Here is a 17,600-nt window from a genome sequence, read left to right on the forward strand (position 1 = left end):
GCTCCTCCCTTTCTGAAAAGCTATCAGATATGAATAGTCATTACAACATCATGAAGACAGTGCATGACCTTAGTGTCATGTTGACTAAATTAGAGGGGACAAATATGGGCATTTCACCATAAAACAGAAGACTTCCTGTAGTCAGGGGGCGGGGCTTAGGTGATGCCAGCTGTCCACATTGTCACTGTCTTCAGATGTGGTCAGTGATCACACGGACAAAGTTTGAAATTGATCTGATCATGCACAAGGGAGTTATTGAGTCAAGTAACGTAATGGCGACTGGTCAAAGTTTGAGGCTTAGCCACGCCCACACCTTTATACTTATTTAAAATCCGACGGTTGAATCTTTTCCTCTATGTCTTAAGAGTATATAGCAAGAGTTTGAAGGTGATCGGTGGAAAGGGCGACGAGACATCATTCTCCTAATAACGTGTGCGAAAACCACTAAATCGAGTACTTGGACCAAAATGGCCGACCTCCTGTGCGACATTGCGCTTGGCTCCAAGAGACTTTTTTGTAGGTCCTGAGACACTACATTAGTGTGCCAAATTTCGTGATCCTCAGTCAAAGCACGGCTTGGGGCTGACAGTTTTAATGGTCCTAGGGGGCGCTATTTCAGAAAATAGGCCACGCCCACAAACTTCAGCTGTCCAATTCTATTAGGGGTCAGAGTAGGATCTCTCATCAGAAATTGTGTGGCGATGTCACAATGATTGAAGAAATGAGAGACAAACGTATTTCCATGGCGTGATGGCGAATTTCGCCATTCTCCCAAAGCCCCGCCTTTATTCGAAACCTGCCAGTACTATAGACCAAGTGACCTCAACTTGTCTGCTGCTATTTGCCAGTGATTGCTGGTGATTGGTTAAAAGGAGTCCAATAGGGAGCTGTGAAAAAAAGAGTGGCGTGGCGACAGGTGAAAGTTTGAGACTTAGCCACGCCCACACCTTTATACTTATTTAAAATCCGACGGTTGAATTTTTTCATCTATGTCTTAAGAGTGTATAGCAGATGTTTGAAGATGATTGTTGAAAAGGGTGATGGAGAATCCTTCTCCAAACAACGTGTGCAAAAACCACTAAATCGAGTACTTGGACCAAAATGGCCGACTTCCTGTGCGACTTTGCGCTTGGCTCCAAGAGACTTTTTTGTAGGTCCTGAGACACCACATTAGTGTACCAAATTCCGTAATCCTCAGTCAAAGCATGACTTGGGGCTGACAGTTTTAATGGCCCTAGGGGGCGCTATTTCAGAAAATAGGCCACGCCCACCGGATGTTCACATCACATTTTTTGGGGGGCCGAACTAGGATCACTCCCAAGAGATTTCGTGGCGATATCTCTAGAAATGACGAAATGGGAGGCAAACGTAAGGCCACGTCGGTATGCCTGACTTCGCCGCGCTGCCACAGCCCCGCCTTCTGCAGAAAACTCATATAAAGTGACGCCAAGCAACCCCCACTTGTCTTCAGTTACCTGCTACAAATTTGGGCTGATTATTTGAAAGGGCGAATTTTGGACAATTTCCCAGTAAAACTTCACCTTTTAAGTCCTGAGGGGGCGGGGCTTATGTGACATCATCAATCGACCATTCATTTGTCTTCGGGGGGCGATGACAATTATCCATAGAAAGTTACTTTAACTCTAATTCTTTCATTTATGAAATTATAGCAATTTGATTTTTTTTGGCGAGTGCTCGAACTTTGAGGTCTGGCCCCGCCCCTTCAGTATTTACAAAAAGTCAATTTTATTTTCTCTTTTGATTCGTCCATCGCTTCTGTTCGATCGCACACTATTTTTGAGACAATCGTGCAAAAAATGACCAAACTGTTCAACCAAATATAGACCCTAGAAATGGCCAAAACAGGGTCAAAATGGCAACTTTAGTCCAAAATGGCCGACTTCCTGTTTGATATTGATCATGGGTGCAAGAGGCTTTTCTGTGCGTATTGTTGAGTTCTACAAGTGTACCAAATTTCATCATTCTACTATGAAAAAAGGTCAAAGCGGAGGGGTATTTTTAATTTTCCAGGGGGCGCTGTCGAAACACTTTTTTGCCAACTTTCACATTGCCAGCGAAATACGTAAATTTCACGCGCTTTCTATATTGGGCCAGAATTTGGTGAGTTTTTGGATATGCTAAGACCCCATAAAGGCCATCCAAAGACGCGGAAGAAAAAAAAAGAAAAAAAAAGAAAAAAAAAAATAAACGGAGCAGATACAATAGGCCTTCGCAGCGCTTCGCTGCTCGGGCCTAATAAGAAGAAGAAACGGAGCAGATACAATAGGCCTTCGCAGCTTCACTGCTCGGGCCTAATTAAAGCTGCAAGCAGCGTCGTTCGGCCCTCGCAGCTCCGCGCCGCTCCGGCCTGGCCGGCAGCCCTGGGCACCAGGGCACGTCCGCAGAACACAAACGTCGACCACCCCAACACCAGAAACGGCTAACGGCCACCTTGTCCGCACCTCACCCTGACTCAGCATCCCCTTTGAGCTCACCATTACATTTTATGTCTCACCACTAGGGAATCCTCTATCTTTACCACACTGGTGGTGTGATGACAGTGACCAACTTTAATGCTATTCTGACCATGTTTTTTAAAGTTATCGAAGGATAACGTTATCTAGGTGGCGCTGTGACCAACTACAGAAAAGTCCCATTGAGGTCAGCTTTGGTGACATTATATAACATTCACCAACCGTTTGTGCCTCATTGGCTAAAGGGCATGATTGTTCATTGCCATATTCAGTTTCGGGCAAATCGGAGGCCGTTTGTGGAAGTTACAGTCAAATGTAAGGTCATGGCGTCACGCCAGCATTCACCATGGCATCAAAGCCCCTCCCTTTCTGGAAAGCTATCAGATCTGAATGGTCATTAAAACATCATGAAGACAATGTATGACCTGAGTGTCATTTTCACTAAATTAGAGGGGACAAATATGGCCATTTCACCATAAAACAATAGACTTCCTGTTGTCAGGGGGCGGGGCTTAGGTGATGTCAGCTGTCCACATTGTCGTTGTCTTGAGATGTGGTCAGTGATCACACAGACAAAGTTTGAATTAGATCTGATCATGCACATGGGAGTTATTAAGTCAAGTAATGTCATGGCGAAAGGTCAAAGTTTGAGGCTTAGCCACGCCCACACCTTTATACTTATTTAAAATCCGACGGTTGAATTTTTTCCCCTTTGACTTAAAAGTACATAGCATAAGTTTGAAGGTGATCTGTGTAAAGGGCGACGGGCCATCAATGTCCAAACAACGTGTGCGAAAACCACTAAATCGAGTACTTGGACCAAAATGGCCGACCTCCTGTGCGAAATTTCGCTTGGCTCCAAGAGACTTTTTTGTAGGTCCAGAGACCCTACATGAGTGTACCAATTTTCGTAATCCTCAGTCAAACCTTGTCTTGGGGCTGACAGTTTTAAAGGTCCTAGGGGGCGATATTTCAGAATATAGGCCACGCCCACAAATCTCAGCTGCCCAATTCTATTGGGGGTCAGACTAGGATCACTCACCAGACATTTTGTGGCGATGTCACGATAATTGAAGAAATGAGAGGCAAACGTATTGCCATGGCGTGATGGCGAATTTCGCCATGCTCCCAAAGCCCCGCCTTTTTTCAAAACCTGCCAGTACTGTAGACCAAGTGACCTCAACTTGTCAGCTTTTATTTGCCAGAGATTGCTGGTGATTGCGTAAAAGGAGTCCAATAGGGAGCTGTGAAAAAAAGAGTGGCGTGGCGACAGGTCAAAGTTTGAGGCTTAGCCACGCCCACACCTTTATACTTATTTAAAATCCGACGGTTGAATTTTTTACTTTATGTCTTAAGAGTATATAGCAGATGTTTGAAGGCGATTGGTGAAAAGGGCGATGGAGCATCACTCTCCAAACAACGTGTGCGAAAACCAGTAAATCACGTACTTGGACCAAAATGGCTGACTTCCTGTGCAACTTTGCACTTGGCTCCAAGAGACTTTTTTGTAGGTCCTGAGACACCACATTAGTGTACCAAATTTCGAAATCCTCAGTCAAAGCATGGCTTGGGGCTGACAGTTTTAATGGTCCTAGGGGGCGCTATTTCATAAAATAGGCCACGCCCACCGGATGTTCACATCAAATTTTTTGGGGGGCTGGACTAGGATCACTCACAAGAGGTTTTGTGGCGATATCTTTAGAAATGACGAAATGGGAGGCAAACGTAAGGCCACGTCGGTACGCCTGACTTCGCCGCGCCGCCACAGCCCCGCCTTCTGGAGAAAACTCCCATAAAGTGACGCCAAGCAATCCCAACTTGTCTACAGTTACCTGCTACAAATATGGGGTGATTAGTTGAAAGGGCGAATTTTGGACAATTTCCCAGTAAAACTTGACCTTTTAAGGCCTGAGGGGGCGGGGCTTATGTGACATCATCAATCAACCATTCATTTGTCTTCGGGGGGGCGATGACGATTGTCCATAGAAAATTACTTTAAATGTAATTCTTTTATTTATGAAATTAAAGATATTTGAATTTTTTTGGCGAGTGCTCGAACTTTGAGGCCTGGTCCCGCCCCTTCAGTATTTACGAAAAGTCAGTTTTATTTTCTCATTTTAATCGTCCATCGCTTCTGTTCGATCGCACACTATTTTTGAGACAATCGTGCGAAAAATGACCAAACTGTTCAACCAAATATAGAGCCTAGAAATGGCCAAAACGGGGTAAAAATGGCCACTTTAGTCCAAAATGGCCGACTTCCTGTTTGATATTGACCATGGGTGCAAGAGGCTTTTCTGTGCGTATTGTTGAGTTCTACAGGTGTACCAAATTTCATCACTCTACTATGAAAAAAGGTCAATGCGGAGGGGTATTTTTAATTTTCCAGGGGGCGCTGTTGAAACATTTTTATACCAACTTTCATGTTGACAGTGAAATACGTAAATTTCACGCACTTTCTATATTGGGCCAGAATTTGGTGACTTTTTGGATATGCTAAGACCCCCTAAAGGCCACCCAAAGACGCGGAAGAAAAAAAAAGAAAAAAGAAAAATAAACGGAGCAGATACAATAGGCCTTCGCAGCGCTTCGCTGCTCGGGCCTAATAATAATCAGAGCAAAAACAAGAGGCCTTCGCAGCGCTTTCGCTGCTCGGGCCTAATAATAATAAACAGAGCAAAAACAAGAGGCCTTCGCAGCGCTTTCGCTGCTCGGGCCTAATTAAATAAATCTAAACCATTAATTAGGAGATTATTCTGGCTTCTCACCGTTTTCTTTCAGAAGTCCCCACCCTGTCACCGCCAGTGGGAAATTATCGGGAACGTTAAGGGATTTTGGAGGTAGACACACCGGCTTACTTTTGACTGGAAAATGACAAAACATGACACAAGCTGTAAATACTTCATTGAGCGAGAAAGTTTACTTTAAAAAGACTCATAAAGTTCTATCACTACACACACGTGGTGAAACAAGCTGATTTGAGCTGAAATGTGACAAGTGACCACTAGAGTGTAGAAAAGATCCCTGAATGATTGTTCTCACTCTGGCCAGAGTAAGTATTTTCCTTTATGAGTCTAAATTAGAGCAAAAGACCTGCAGTATCTTACCTCCCACTTTGATTGGGCTGCTAAGCTTCATCAATGCAATATCATAGTCATTTTCCTTTGTGGCATATTGTCCGTTTACTATGATCCTGTCAACATAGGAGCCTCCTAGTGTGGTCAAGTATGTCTGTCCCGACATCACTCTCCACCGACTCAGCTCTTTTTTAGTGCTTCAAGGGCAAAAGAAAGGAAAAAATGGAGAAGAGTGAGCACGAGTTCAAACATCAGATTGTCACAAACCAAAATATAAAGGAGTGATGCGCGGGACGGCTTTACGGACCTGGAAAAGCAGTGGGCAGCAGTGACGACCCATTGTGGTGACACCAGTGAGCCTCCACATGTATGCTGGCCATTGTGCTGCAGGCTGACTTGCCAGGGCCATTCCTCGATTTTAGCATTTACACCCCCAACAATACGGTCGCTAGAGACAGTCTCCAATCCACAATCTAATAAACAAAGAAATGTATTTTTAATACCTTACGTTAAAAATAAAATTGAGTCATCGTTGTCCTTTTGTTCTACATTTCCTTCCATTGATCTGCAACAAATTAACCTTAAGATACCATCATGATATTTATAACAACGCTTTCTGGTTGCTCTGGGCACGTGCGGGCCTGTGAGTGTGAAACTTCCCATGCAACAATGTCGTGTGTTGATCTCCCCTAAACGCCTCTCTTGTGAACAATGTCAGTCACTGTTGTGACTTTCTAAAAGCAAAACATACCTGAGCAAGTCAACGAGATGATAGATCCCGAGTCGCACGCTTTGCTGTTATAGGGAAGAAACAAAGACACAAAAGCAGGATGTTGAACATTTTTCAATCCAAGTGACTACATGATTGATAAAGCTGACCCCCCCACCCCAGCTAACCATGTCCCCTGATGAACTGTGTCTCCATTTCTGTTCGACCTGTTTTGTTAACTTTCACAGCGGACAAGGCACAAGGAAGAAAAACCGAGGGTCATTTTGTTTTTCAGGAACCGAAACTCTGAGAAATTTTTGGGCCTGAAAGAGAAAATGATACCTATGTGGAATTTTTTCTAGCAGAGATTGTGGCAGAAAGCAGATTATTAATTTACTTCATTAGGTTTTCTCTTTCAAGATTACGCAGCTTTTTTAAGCCTCTGTGAAGTGATACTAATTAATAAACCTGACTTTAAAAGTTGTACTTTTTAACAAAACCTGTCGCATGCAGGGGTGGTTCCAAGATGGGGAGTGCCCCCCCCCCGGGGAGTGCCCCCCCCCCCCCCCCACACACACACAACACACCCCTGGGCCAGAGCCTAAGCATGGATACGTTTGGAAAACTTAGATTGATGCATGATGTGGTTCCATAACATGTTGATGTTGAAAGAGGTGCTCATGTTGCCACTGAGGCAAATAACTAGACATCAAAGTAGGTTTTTGCAAAATAATTGTACTTTAAAATATTTGTATCCAAAACAACTGTAACTAAATTGCAGTATTGTCGTAATTACACACTAAAATTGAAACAACTTAAAGCCATATTTTGCATGTTTTTCATTTTTCTGAGCCAGTATGCGCTAAAATGACCCTTTACACGGTTAATGAAATGTCACTTATCTCCTGCTTGCTTTAGATCACAAACACAGCTGATTTGCCTGAGTTAGTGATGAACCACTCCTGTAGAAACTAATGAAGGCTGAGCAGTTAACTCAAAGTGTTAGAAAGACAAACGCACTGTGAGGACATATGTTTCACTTTTGATTTTACCAACGGACACTAGGGGGTGCTAAAACAAGCTAAAACTGCGTAGAATCCTATTAAAGTTGATGTTTGTAATGCTTTCCTCAAAATAAACACACCAGTCTGGCCACTCCTCTAATATTACTCTATGTTTATTTATTTGGCAGACACTTTTATCCAAAGCGACTTACAATTTATAACCTATAGGGCATGTTGTGATCTGTGGGGGAACCCGGAGTATCCGGAGGAAACCCACACATGCATGGGGAGAACACGCAACTCCACGCAGAAAGGCCGCAGCTGAGTTTCGAACCTGCAACCTTTGTGCTGCGAGGCAGTAGTGCTAACAACTGCGCCACCATGCAGCCTAGAGCCCTCCCCCTACATGCTTGTTAATGGTGATGCGTTTCTTACATGGCAGTGGTGGCCTCTTGTATGGGTGTGTTTGTGATCCCGGGTTTGACTGCTGTGAACGATCCAAACTTCAGTGAAGCCAAATTGCTCACTTGGATGTTGGTGCTAGTTGGATTGCTGTGAGAACAAAATTAAGGTTTTGTTACAATTTGAGATCAACAAGTTTAACTTGCCTCGTTGTGGTGGTTTTAATCTTACATAGTGTATCCCAGTTGTGTACAAGCGGTCTGTGTGTGTTGCGCGGTCCAGCCATCACTGCAGACCGTCCCCCAACCCGAGGCAGGACTGTACACTTGGAGAACGTTCTGATCAGACATAAGACGCACTGGAAGAAGGTGGGAAGAGAGAGGAGAAAAAAACAATAACGAAACATGAGTCACCTTTTCAACCGCTGGTTTTGTCTGAAGACATGCTGAGACAGCATCGAGTGTTATTTTTACCTGGAAATGTAGTGTTTACTATAAAGCGTGACAAACAGCTGAGCTCATCTTCCCCATTAGCACAGTCGTTTTTCCCATCACAAGCTTGCTCTAGTGGGATAAACTTCACAGAGCTTGGGCAGAAGAAGTACTTGCTATCGATTAACTGTTTCACTATAAGGGACGAAAATGGGACACATTGGAAAAGAAGGGTAACATACAGGTTAGAATGTTTTAAAAATGTTTGTCTGATTTTAGTAAAAGAAAACATATTAGTCTATGTTTTTTACGGATTTACAGAAAAGTTATTTTTCTGCTGACAGAAACATAAACAAGGATTTGTTTGAGAAAGAGTTGTAACTCACCAAAGTATCCTACAGTGACCATTATTCCTAGTATCACCAAAACTGTCAGAACAGTTACAAGTATTTTCCTCCTTTTCCACGCGTTGCTTGTTTGAGGTTTTACGACAGTCATGGGCCTTCTGTGGCGACCTGGCTGTGGAACTGTAGCGAGGATTTACAGAGTTAAAAAAAGTAGACAAGAAGGCATTGAGATAACAAGATAGAAGACAGGAAATGATAGAAAACAAAGAGTCTGATTTGCGTCTATTAGCTAACTTACCTGCTGGGCTTGGATTCAATGGTCTGGTGCTTTCTTCAGCCACTACGGTAGACGTCTGAAGACGGAATAACAGGAGACAAGAGTTGAGCAAAGTGTTGCCAAAACATTGTGCAATGAGAAGCTAATGTACAGGCTGCGTGTCCCAATAATCTGAATTATCTGTATGCCTGATTCTAGGATATTGCTCAGATACGTACGAGAAACATACACATCGTCTCTAAACTTCTAAAGGCAGAAAATGAGCTCATTTCCAAGAGGAAGAGTCGGTGAGCATCACCACATTTGCACACAAAGACTTTATGTGCAAATCTGAGTTATCAGGTTACACCCATGTGACACTTTGTGTACATCAGCCTCTTTATATGGCAGTTTCTGTCACACGGTCAATTTTCTAAGCAGCTTGTATTCATCATTGTGAATGTCTGTTGGGACCTAAAGAGTGTTGCATCAAACATGCTGATATTGTGTAAAAAAACTGTGTGAAGTTGTGAGATGGAATAAAAGCCTTTTAACCACAGGAACTACAAATTACAGCTTTACCTATGAGACAAAAAGAGCCGAGTCATGGTTACACGACAACATAAATCCTTTAAATGTGTGTGAGCCTAAGAAAAAATTTCTGTGTGAGTCACTCAAAGAAGTTGCGGTAATGCAACAAAAACTGTGCCGAAGTCTTCAATAACAGCTTCTCAGACCGTTCCCGGAACACTTGAGATTAAGTTTGGATGAAAAAATGTTGAACAAAGGTCGCAGTTTTTCAATAAACGTCGGCTGTCCAATACACTTGTTAGTTCTCCAAGCCTATTTTTATGAAAAAACAAAAAAATTGGGATATGTATATTGTGTTTCATGCCAGTAAGATAAAACTTTGAACTAATTTAACAAATCATAGGCTATTTGATCTGGAACAAGAAAGAAAGTGTGAACAAACTGCAGAGTTGATTTTGTTTGTAAAGAATAAAAACTGGCCTGTGATGTGATTCTGTTAATTTCTGAAATCAAATCTAAAGTTTTAAACAGATTTAGCTGTGCTGTAAAGGCTTCTTCGAACAGGACATTTCCACGGCATTGTTCTTCTCCAATCACAAGATATTTCTGTGCTTCTAAACTGACATAGAGACACGTCAGAGACATATTCATAGATGTGAAAGAAGGAACATACAGCTGCAGTGTTTTGATAAATAGAAAAAAAAACATTGAGTCATTGTTATTTTCTCAAAAACCCGTTTATAGGGTGTGGGTACCAAAACCTGGGATTCGTTTGGTATCTGGTCTGCTTTCTCTGGATCTTGTGTTATCGTTTTCTTATTCATTTTTTGTCCTCCTTCTTGTTTTCTGTTAAAAATTATTTTCAAATTATCATCTTTTTATGATATTTGAAAAATCCTTATTATATATTTTTTAAATCCCTTTTTTGTGAAGCACCTTGTGATTTCTATCTTGAGAGGTGCTGTAAAAAAAAACAAATTTTTTCCCTTGTTGTGCTGGTAAACTTCTTTGACGTCCGTGATACTGGATCGTTGTTTGTTTGCTGTTACTGTTTGTTCTCCATCCCTCTCTCTCTCATTAGCCTTCCTAAAGCACAAAAACTCAGTAATACTCTGGTGAACAAACATGTCTAACTCTTCAATAGCAAAAACATTTAAGGAGGTGTGCTCGTATCATTAAGGACATTAATGCGTGACCTCAGCCAACAACCTGTTCTAAAATCACAGATTCTTTATTCTCAAGTAATATTTGTGATGTTGTGAAATTATTTAATACTGCTAAATTACACATTTTAGTTTAAAACTTCGCTTTTTATGGATTAACTGTTGGAGTCCATAATATTTGTCTGGTGAGAAAATGTCTCAGAAACCACATTTTAATGAAACGAGCAGAAAATAACCACAGATCTACAATCTTAGTTTCACTCTCACGGTACTGAGATGTGTAGGAAGTTTTGAGGGTGTTTTTTTATTGTTATTAATCTGTGCTATCCTATTTGAGGTAATGGGGAATTTTATTTAATCGGACTCTGTATGACTAAAGTATCGCCACAGTGGATAGAGTCAGAGACGAACTAGGAGAAAATGTCCTCTGTCCTGTCTACAGCGTTTAAACAGATTTTTAAAATAGTTTTTCAAAAACTGTTTTTTCTTAGAAAGATTTATAAATGTATCAAACAACAATGACCCAACGGGACATTTTTGTGACTTTCTTTGAACGAAACAGGAACTGTAAAAAAACGATCTGAGTTTTACTTCTGTTTACTGTTGAAGCTAGAAACCAGCGCGGTTCAAAAGAAACTATGAAAATTGCTTAAAAGTTTTTTTTATTTAACTAATTTGAGTTAGAAAATCAAAACACAAATTGTGGCCACCTCACAGACTGAAAACACAAAGCAGCACTTCATGTTTAAATTTGTTTTTAGTTTTGAAATACATGTAGTAATTATATGGTCTTTTACTTTCATTTAATAGGAGCCTATAATTAAAAACAGACACGTGACATTGATTAATCATTAACTATTAACAGATTAGAGTTGATAACCAATCTTCAAGGAAACACAAGCCATCCTAATATAACTGATATCATCACCGTTAACTGTTAAGTTGGAGTTTTTAGAATAAAGCCTACGATAACCTGGGGAACTAGAACGATTGCTGGAGAACACCACGTTTCCTGGAACTGTCAAAAACATTCCTGCAAACAAGTTTTGGTTTGTCACAACATGACACACTAAGTTTAATTAAACCCGACTCAAATATGTGTTTGTTTCACTCTTAATGACCCTTTGACTGGCTTAGAACCAATTTAGCTCCAGAGATAGAAGTAAACCTGGGTCAACCTCATAACACACCATAACTGTGATAGTGAACGTTTGGTCTGGCAAACATGTATTGCCTCTCTTCTTTGTGTGACTGCTTTTTAATCTTGTTGTGGCATATCTTTAAGAAAAGAGTTTGTAATTGTTAAACTTTTAGGCACATAAACATGAGCTTTTCCTGTAGTCATCAAGGAGGTTTTATTCAAGAGCTTATGCAGTGCCACACCTCTGATTGTGACACCTGGCAGCAAATTCACTGGGATATCAGGTGATACTGGGAACAAATAAAACACAAATCACCAGTAAAATGAGGGGGGACAACTTCCTTTTGGAATAGACCCTTTTACTACCTACGTCATCAAAAGTTGCGCGCGCAGCCTGGCAACGAGAGTGAAGGCTTCCTCATTCACACTCGATACTAAAACAGCGTTTTAAACCCTTTGTTTTGAAGTTCTGAGCACATAAAAATGTCGGGTTGTTGCGTGTATGGATGCCAGAATCGCTTCTCTTCAAGCAGTGGACTGAAACTTTACAGAATTCCGAAGGGAGCACATCCATTTCAACAAAATCGGAGGCGTCTGTGGCTGCAGGCCATCAAAAGGGTTGATGAAAACTGGACTGAAAACACGATCCGAAATGCTCGAGTTTGTAGCGCCCATTTTATATCAGGTAAGGTAATTATGTACTAAGATTACATATAAATTTATACGCTTTATTTCATGCTTCAAATTAAAATTTCATTCTAATTCATCTGTATTTCCCCACTGCATATTAGTATAAACTATATTTCTCTAAAATTAACACGATTGTACTCTGAGCACGCTAAAAAAAGAAACCTATGCTATACTCACCCTGCCATGCAGGTACAGTTGGCTGTGAAGACGTAGTTCTCTGGTTTGTTTACTATGACCCAAGCCTCGTACATAGCAGTCTTGTGTCCTTGTCTTTGGCTAGGAAAGACTTCTGCCTTCAAGACGCAAAACTCAGAGTTTATGTCGTGATATTTTACTTTCTGTACGTGGCCACAGACAACATAGTTGTATGCATCTAACGATTTGTATGCCCGTAGCTTCTCACGTGTGTACTTACTGGGCCTCTCCACTAAAAACGTATATATATCGGGCCACTGGATATCTGGCCACGCACCTACATCTTCCACCCATTCCGTAATGCCACAGGGATCCAGGAGTCTGTTGCCATTCGTTAAAGTGAGTTTACTAATATAACATTCAAGATTTGCCGGTGATAACCCTGCAGCATAGCTTGATAAAGCCTGAAACAACGCCATTCTCTGTTGCCAAGCTGCGCGCGCATTCTCGCTGACGTCATATTGTTTACAAACAGTAAAAGGGTCTATACAAAGGTGAGAAACCGTTGAAAAAGGCACTGAGATAACATGATAGAATACAGGAAATGATCATGCCAATGATTATTCCTAAAGATGGGTGAAAATATCTAAGCAGTGCAAAATCTACAAGCAATCAAGACATTTGTTTCACCTTGAACCCCTTATATCATCATCTTTAATCATTCGTATCAGTTCAACCTTCATTAAATAAATCAAGCCATTAATCAGACATGTTTTTATAATTAGACCTAATTTATTGTTGATATTCTTGAGTGTGAGGCTGTAAATGTTGTTGCCCTGGTGGCGATTGAATGTCACGCCATTTTGGTTTCAGTGACAATTAAGCAACTAACTTACAACTAAAACTAGAGAATAGAACAATGACATACACTTCTCTAGCTTTTAATGATGTGACATCAGGATGTGAAATGACATTTCCTCATCTGTAACAATAACTGTTGACTTTTATTGGAAGCCACCAACATACACGAGTCTTTGAGCTCTGTCCCCGAAAACCGAACGTTCTTTTGATCATAATGATGCTACTGAGGTGTGCTCTGACGGTTATCATTACTTGTTAATGAATAAATATCTGCACTTTACTACTGAAAAGAAACAAATCTATACATCTGAAACTACTAATGATAAAAACCAGTTTATTTCATGTAAAATCAGCAAAAGTTATTTCAAAATCTGTCATCAGTACAACAAGTCTGATGTTTCTTTTTTCCAGGAAGCTCAAAACCAAGATATAGGAAAATTGGCATGCAAAACTCTGATCTGAATCTTAGTCAGGATGAATGTGTGTACTCATATCCAGGTGTACTCACCAGCATAATGCAGTTGTCCTTAAGCAAAGTAATTACAGCCCTCTGTGAAGGTGGGACGCCCTGAAACTTGCAGCTCTCTCTCTCTCTCTCTCTCTCTCTCTCTCTCTCTCTCTCTCTCTCTCTCTCTCTCTCTCTCTCTCTCTCTCTCACCTGTGTAACTGACTCCCAACTCTCAGAGATCCCGACTCCGTGTTCTAAAAGTACCAATGTACAGTTTTGGGTATAAAACTCAACGCAGATTTCGAAGCAGCTGCTTCTGATGGACCAAGCCCTTTTGACAAAACAAAACTAAGTCCAGGTAACCTGACACTTCAACCCTCCGGTTTCTCTTCCTACCTGTGTGCCTGCCACTGTTTTGTCCCTCCTCCCTCATATCTTACCTGTCAATCTTTAAATCCGCCTGCACGGAAGGCAGTTACTTTTCTCTTTCTCCATTTTAACATTTCTCATTGCACCTTGAAATCACATTTGGCACCTGTTCTGGTATGCATGCACATGGGCAAGGACGCACGCTTAAGCACCACTGTAGTAAATAAAAAACAGCAGCACAAGTCATGTGTGCAATAACATGGCTTCAGGCTGGGGTAAGGCCTTCAACTCCTTGTTTTGACAGCCTGATGGCTGGTTGATGTCAGCAGGACTTTCTGTTGTTAAACAGTGACTCATACAAAGCCATGTCTCAGATAAAAGGACTCTGAAAATAGCTTTTGATTCAAATCTTTGAGAAGATATTGAAGAATTTACTTAGAAAATCCTTGCCGGAGCCACAAACCTTTGTTGAGCAGTTTGTTTCAAGCTGCTATTTTGTGCCTTTTTGTCAAAAAAAAAAAAAAAAGTTAGATGTAAAACGTTTCCTTCTGACGGAGCAGTCTTAACCAACAGGTTTTCCAATCCATTTGAAGAACAGTGTGTAACTTTTTAAAGTAAATATGGTTAATAGCTGGATGAATTTATTTATATTATGCAAAAATAGACCAAAATTGAGATGAATCTAAATCTATCCTTTGTGAAAATGCTTGTAACCTATAATCCTACTGAACATTTGTGGCATCAGGCTTGTTTTAACCCAATGAAAAAAGTAACTGAAACAACAACCAGAATTTTCTTTTAAACTGGCTCAATCTGCTCTGTGTTAATTGGATTTTACCCAGAATTACTTGACAAGCCTGAATATATTAATACATCTTTTTGAAGGGTTAAATAGCCAATTTGAGCCTCACACACTTGTTTTTTTGTCCCTGAAGCCTATTATTCCAAACCAGTGGGAATTTTATGGGACACTGAACTAGGACAACAGAAGAGAAAATGACAGAAAAATCCTGATAGTCAGTGAGAGAGAAAATACAGATAAAGATGGCTGAAAAGAAAGAGTCATTGTTATGAACAGCAGCTGATTGTGCTGCTCGACCCCAGCGGCTGGATGCTCTGAACCTAAAACTCACTTCCACATTTCTACTTGCAGAAAACACCAACAGTTTCAGCACCTGTCTCAATAAATCATCTTATTCATTAAATGAAATTATGTTGCTAACTGACGCTACAAAAAAAGATTGAAACCAAACTGATGGACCTGCAGCTGTTTCATCCTGACGTGTTTACGCACTACGTCACCGAGAGCCAGTAATCACTGTTAAACCTGTTGGTAAGTCACATAGACTCCACCCAGACACGTTAGTGTGTGTTTTCATCTAAATAGAGGGATGACAGCTTCATTAACTTATCAGCTGTTTTTAAAAAAGGAAAATGTGCAACTTCATGCTTAATTGGTTTTGCAGGAGATTAAAGACAAGCAGCCATAAATGAACATAGCAAAGATCTCCAGTGGTGTCCTCAAGGGGTGACCTGGGGTGGCCCCTAGACAATTGCTGACCACCCCCCTGGCTTTTTCTTATTTTTTTCAAACATTTTTATGTTTCTCAAATTTGATGTGTGTTGGATGCATATCGTTTATTTCTTTATGAAAATAAAAAAAGAAATGCTTATTGCATCACTGCAGGTTAATCTTTCCCAGAGATACCACGAAGATCAATTTTGTGTGCCACCCCAAAAATTTCTCTGACCCCTTGCCACCCCCGTGGAACCTTTCTGGAGGCGCCACTGGAGATCTCAAACATCTTATTAACACCTCTCATTCATTTTGATGTAGGAGTTCAAAGTTTAATCCAAAACTTTTGGTTTCATTTCATCAGCTCTTGACTGTAACATGTTCCTCTTTTTTGTGTCAAGAGACACAGATTAGACAAACTCAAAAAAACTTAGCTGGAGTTTGCAAAATCAAGCATTAGAAATAAAAAACATTAAACGAACAGACATCATCACTATTTCTTTTCTCACCTGCAAAGTTGGTTTCAGAATGTCACTCTACTTCAATCAAAGTGATCAAAAGTCCTGAAGGAATCTGATAAAAAGAAGTCTTGAAGGGGTGTGCAAGACCTTTCATTCTTTTTCTCCGAGTCCCGTTTGAAACAACATTTATAGTTTCAACCGACAGCTCCCTTATGTCCTACCTTTTCCCCCTCCACCTCCAAAGCAAACTTGAACTCTCCCCCTCTTTTATCTCTCTGTCTCTCTCACCCACACATGCACAATGCACACACACACACGCTCACGCACACGCACACACACGCGCACACACACACGCGCGCGCGCACACACACACACACACACACGCACACACACACACACACACACACACACACACACACACACACGTGGACACACACACACGCGCGCACACACACACGCGCGCGCACACACACACACACACACACACACTTCCACCTAGAAAACTAAATAAAGCTTCATTTTAATGCTTGTGGGAAGGGCAAGCACAAATACTGATAATGGTAAAGTTAATAATTACCATTTTCTGTTACTTGATTTTTAAAGAGAGGCCTTTGCTCATTTTTTACTCCCTTACTCTTTGCACATTAAACTGAATAAAGAAAATTGCTTTTTCTAATTTGAACGTCCAAATGGTTATAATTTAAACGCTGAGCGAGCAAACTCTACGCACAGCATTTGCACAGTTCAAATGTCTCGTTTAAGTTGGTCAGAAACATTTCCAGACACACAAGAGAAAATTTGAAAATGATCCAAACTTTTACCAGAAATAGATGTATTGTGAGATGCGGTTGAAGACATGTTACAAGAAACGTTATTATCTTACTGACACAACTCCTGTTTGATCGTCCTTGCCTGTAAAATGGAATACCCTGATTCACAGGGAAGTGCTTGCTCAGAAATGTGAACTCTACACCCCATATTATTTAACAAAGGAAGGCTGTATGTATTGGTGAATAGTGGCTGGGGACAGGTGATATCACAAAGAGAAGATGTTGCAGCAGTTTTCCTGTAAATGACCTTTTCTTTGAGAGGTGCACTTCCTGGTGTGTGGTGAATGAGATTTCTTGTCTTTACCAGAAAACCAGATGGCCCTTCTATTCTTCTACCTTTGCGTATTGTAACAGATAAAGATACAAAGGCTGTGTTTATATAGTAAGAAAATAACATGAATAGCCTTTTATGATGAGAAAGCAACCCTAAATGAGTTTTCTGCCTATCCCTCCTACTGGTTGAAAGCAGAATTACAATAGTCATTAATACCCTGCTGCAGAGTGCTAACGCTAACAACAAGAGAATGCTAATAGAAGCCAGCTAATGCTAATTATACTAATTATACTCCTCGGGGGGAAACTCCCACTGGGTTTAAATCTGGGACTCTCCACCATTTGACCTTAGAACTGAAGAAGCATCTCGGATGAGAGGTGAAACGTCTTCAAGCAACTCAAAGAAGTCCAGACGATTTTCTTTCAAAGCTCATTATGCTAATTTATACTACTAATTAAGAAGATCCGCACTGTAAGATAAA

At 40.8% G+C, this 17,600-nt stretch overlaps 1 protein-coding gene across 2 annotated transcripts in view; it reads right to left on the bottom strand.

Annotated features, from left to right (window-relative positions):
* The window catches only part of tmprss4a (transmembrane serine protease 4a), a 39,519-nt gene extending 23,315 nt beyond the window's left edge, over positions 1 to 16,204 (bottom strand). The window contains exons 1-10 of one of the 2 annotated variants that reach the window (XM_015951496.3): positions 16,064 to 16,204; positions 8,743 to 8,797; positions 8,484 to 8,624; positions 8,140 to 8,292; positions 7,898 to 8,024; positions 7,700 to 7,816; positions 6,303 to 6,346; positions 5,859 to 6,024; positions 5,582 to 5,748; positions 5,243 to 5,338 (exon numbers count right to left, since the gene is read on the bottom strand). In XM_015951496.3, coding sequence (XP_015806982.1) covers positions 5,243 to 5,338; positions 5,582 to 5,748; positions 5,859 to 6,024; positions 6,303 to 6,346; positions 7,700 to 7,816; positions 7,898 to 8,024; positions 8,140 to 8,292; positions 8,484 to 8,595 — 982 coding nt within the window. In that variant the 5' untranslated portion in view covers positions 8,596 to 8,624; positions 8,743 to 8,797; positions 16,064 to 16,204. Of the gene's footprint in view, positions 1 to 5,242; positions 5,339 to 5,581; positions 5,749 to 5,858; positions 6,025 to 6,302; positions 6,347 to 7,699; positions 7,817 to 7,897; positions 8,025 to 8,139; positions 8,293 to 8,483; positions 8,625 to 8,742; positions 8,798 to 13,729; positions 13,994 to 16,063 lie in introns of those variants that run through there. The other variant, XM_015951494.3, reaches the window with a different exon arrangement.
* Between the last annotated feature and the right edge of the window lie 1,396 nt (positions 16,205 to 17,600).

The sequence above is a fragment of the Nothobranchius furzeri genome, chromosome 13 (assembly GCF_043380555.1).
Source record: "Nothobranchius furzeri strain GRZ-AD chromosome 13, NfurGRZ-RIMD1, whole genome shotgun sequence".
In the NCBI taxonomy this organism is placed as follows: Eukaryota; Metazoa; Chordata; class Actinopteri; order Cyprinodontiformes; family Nothobranchiidae; genus Nothobranchius; species Nothobranchius furzeri.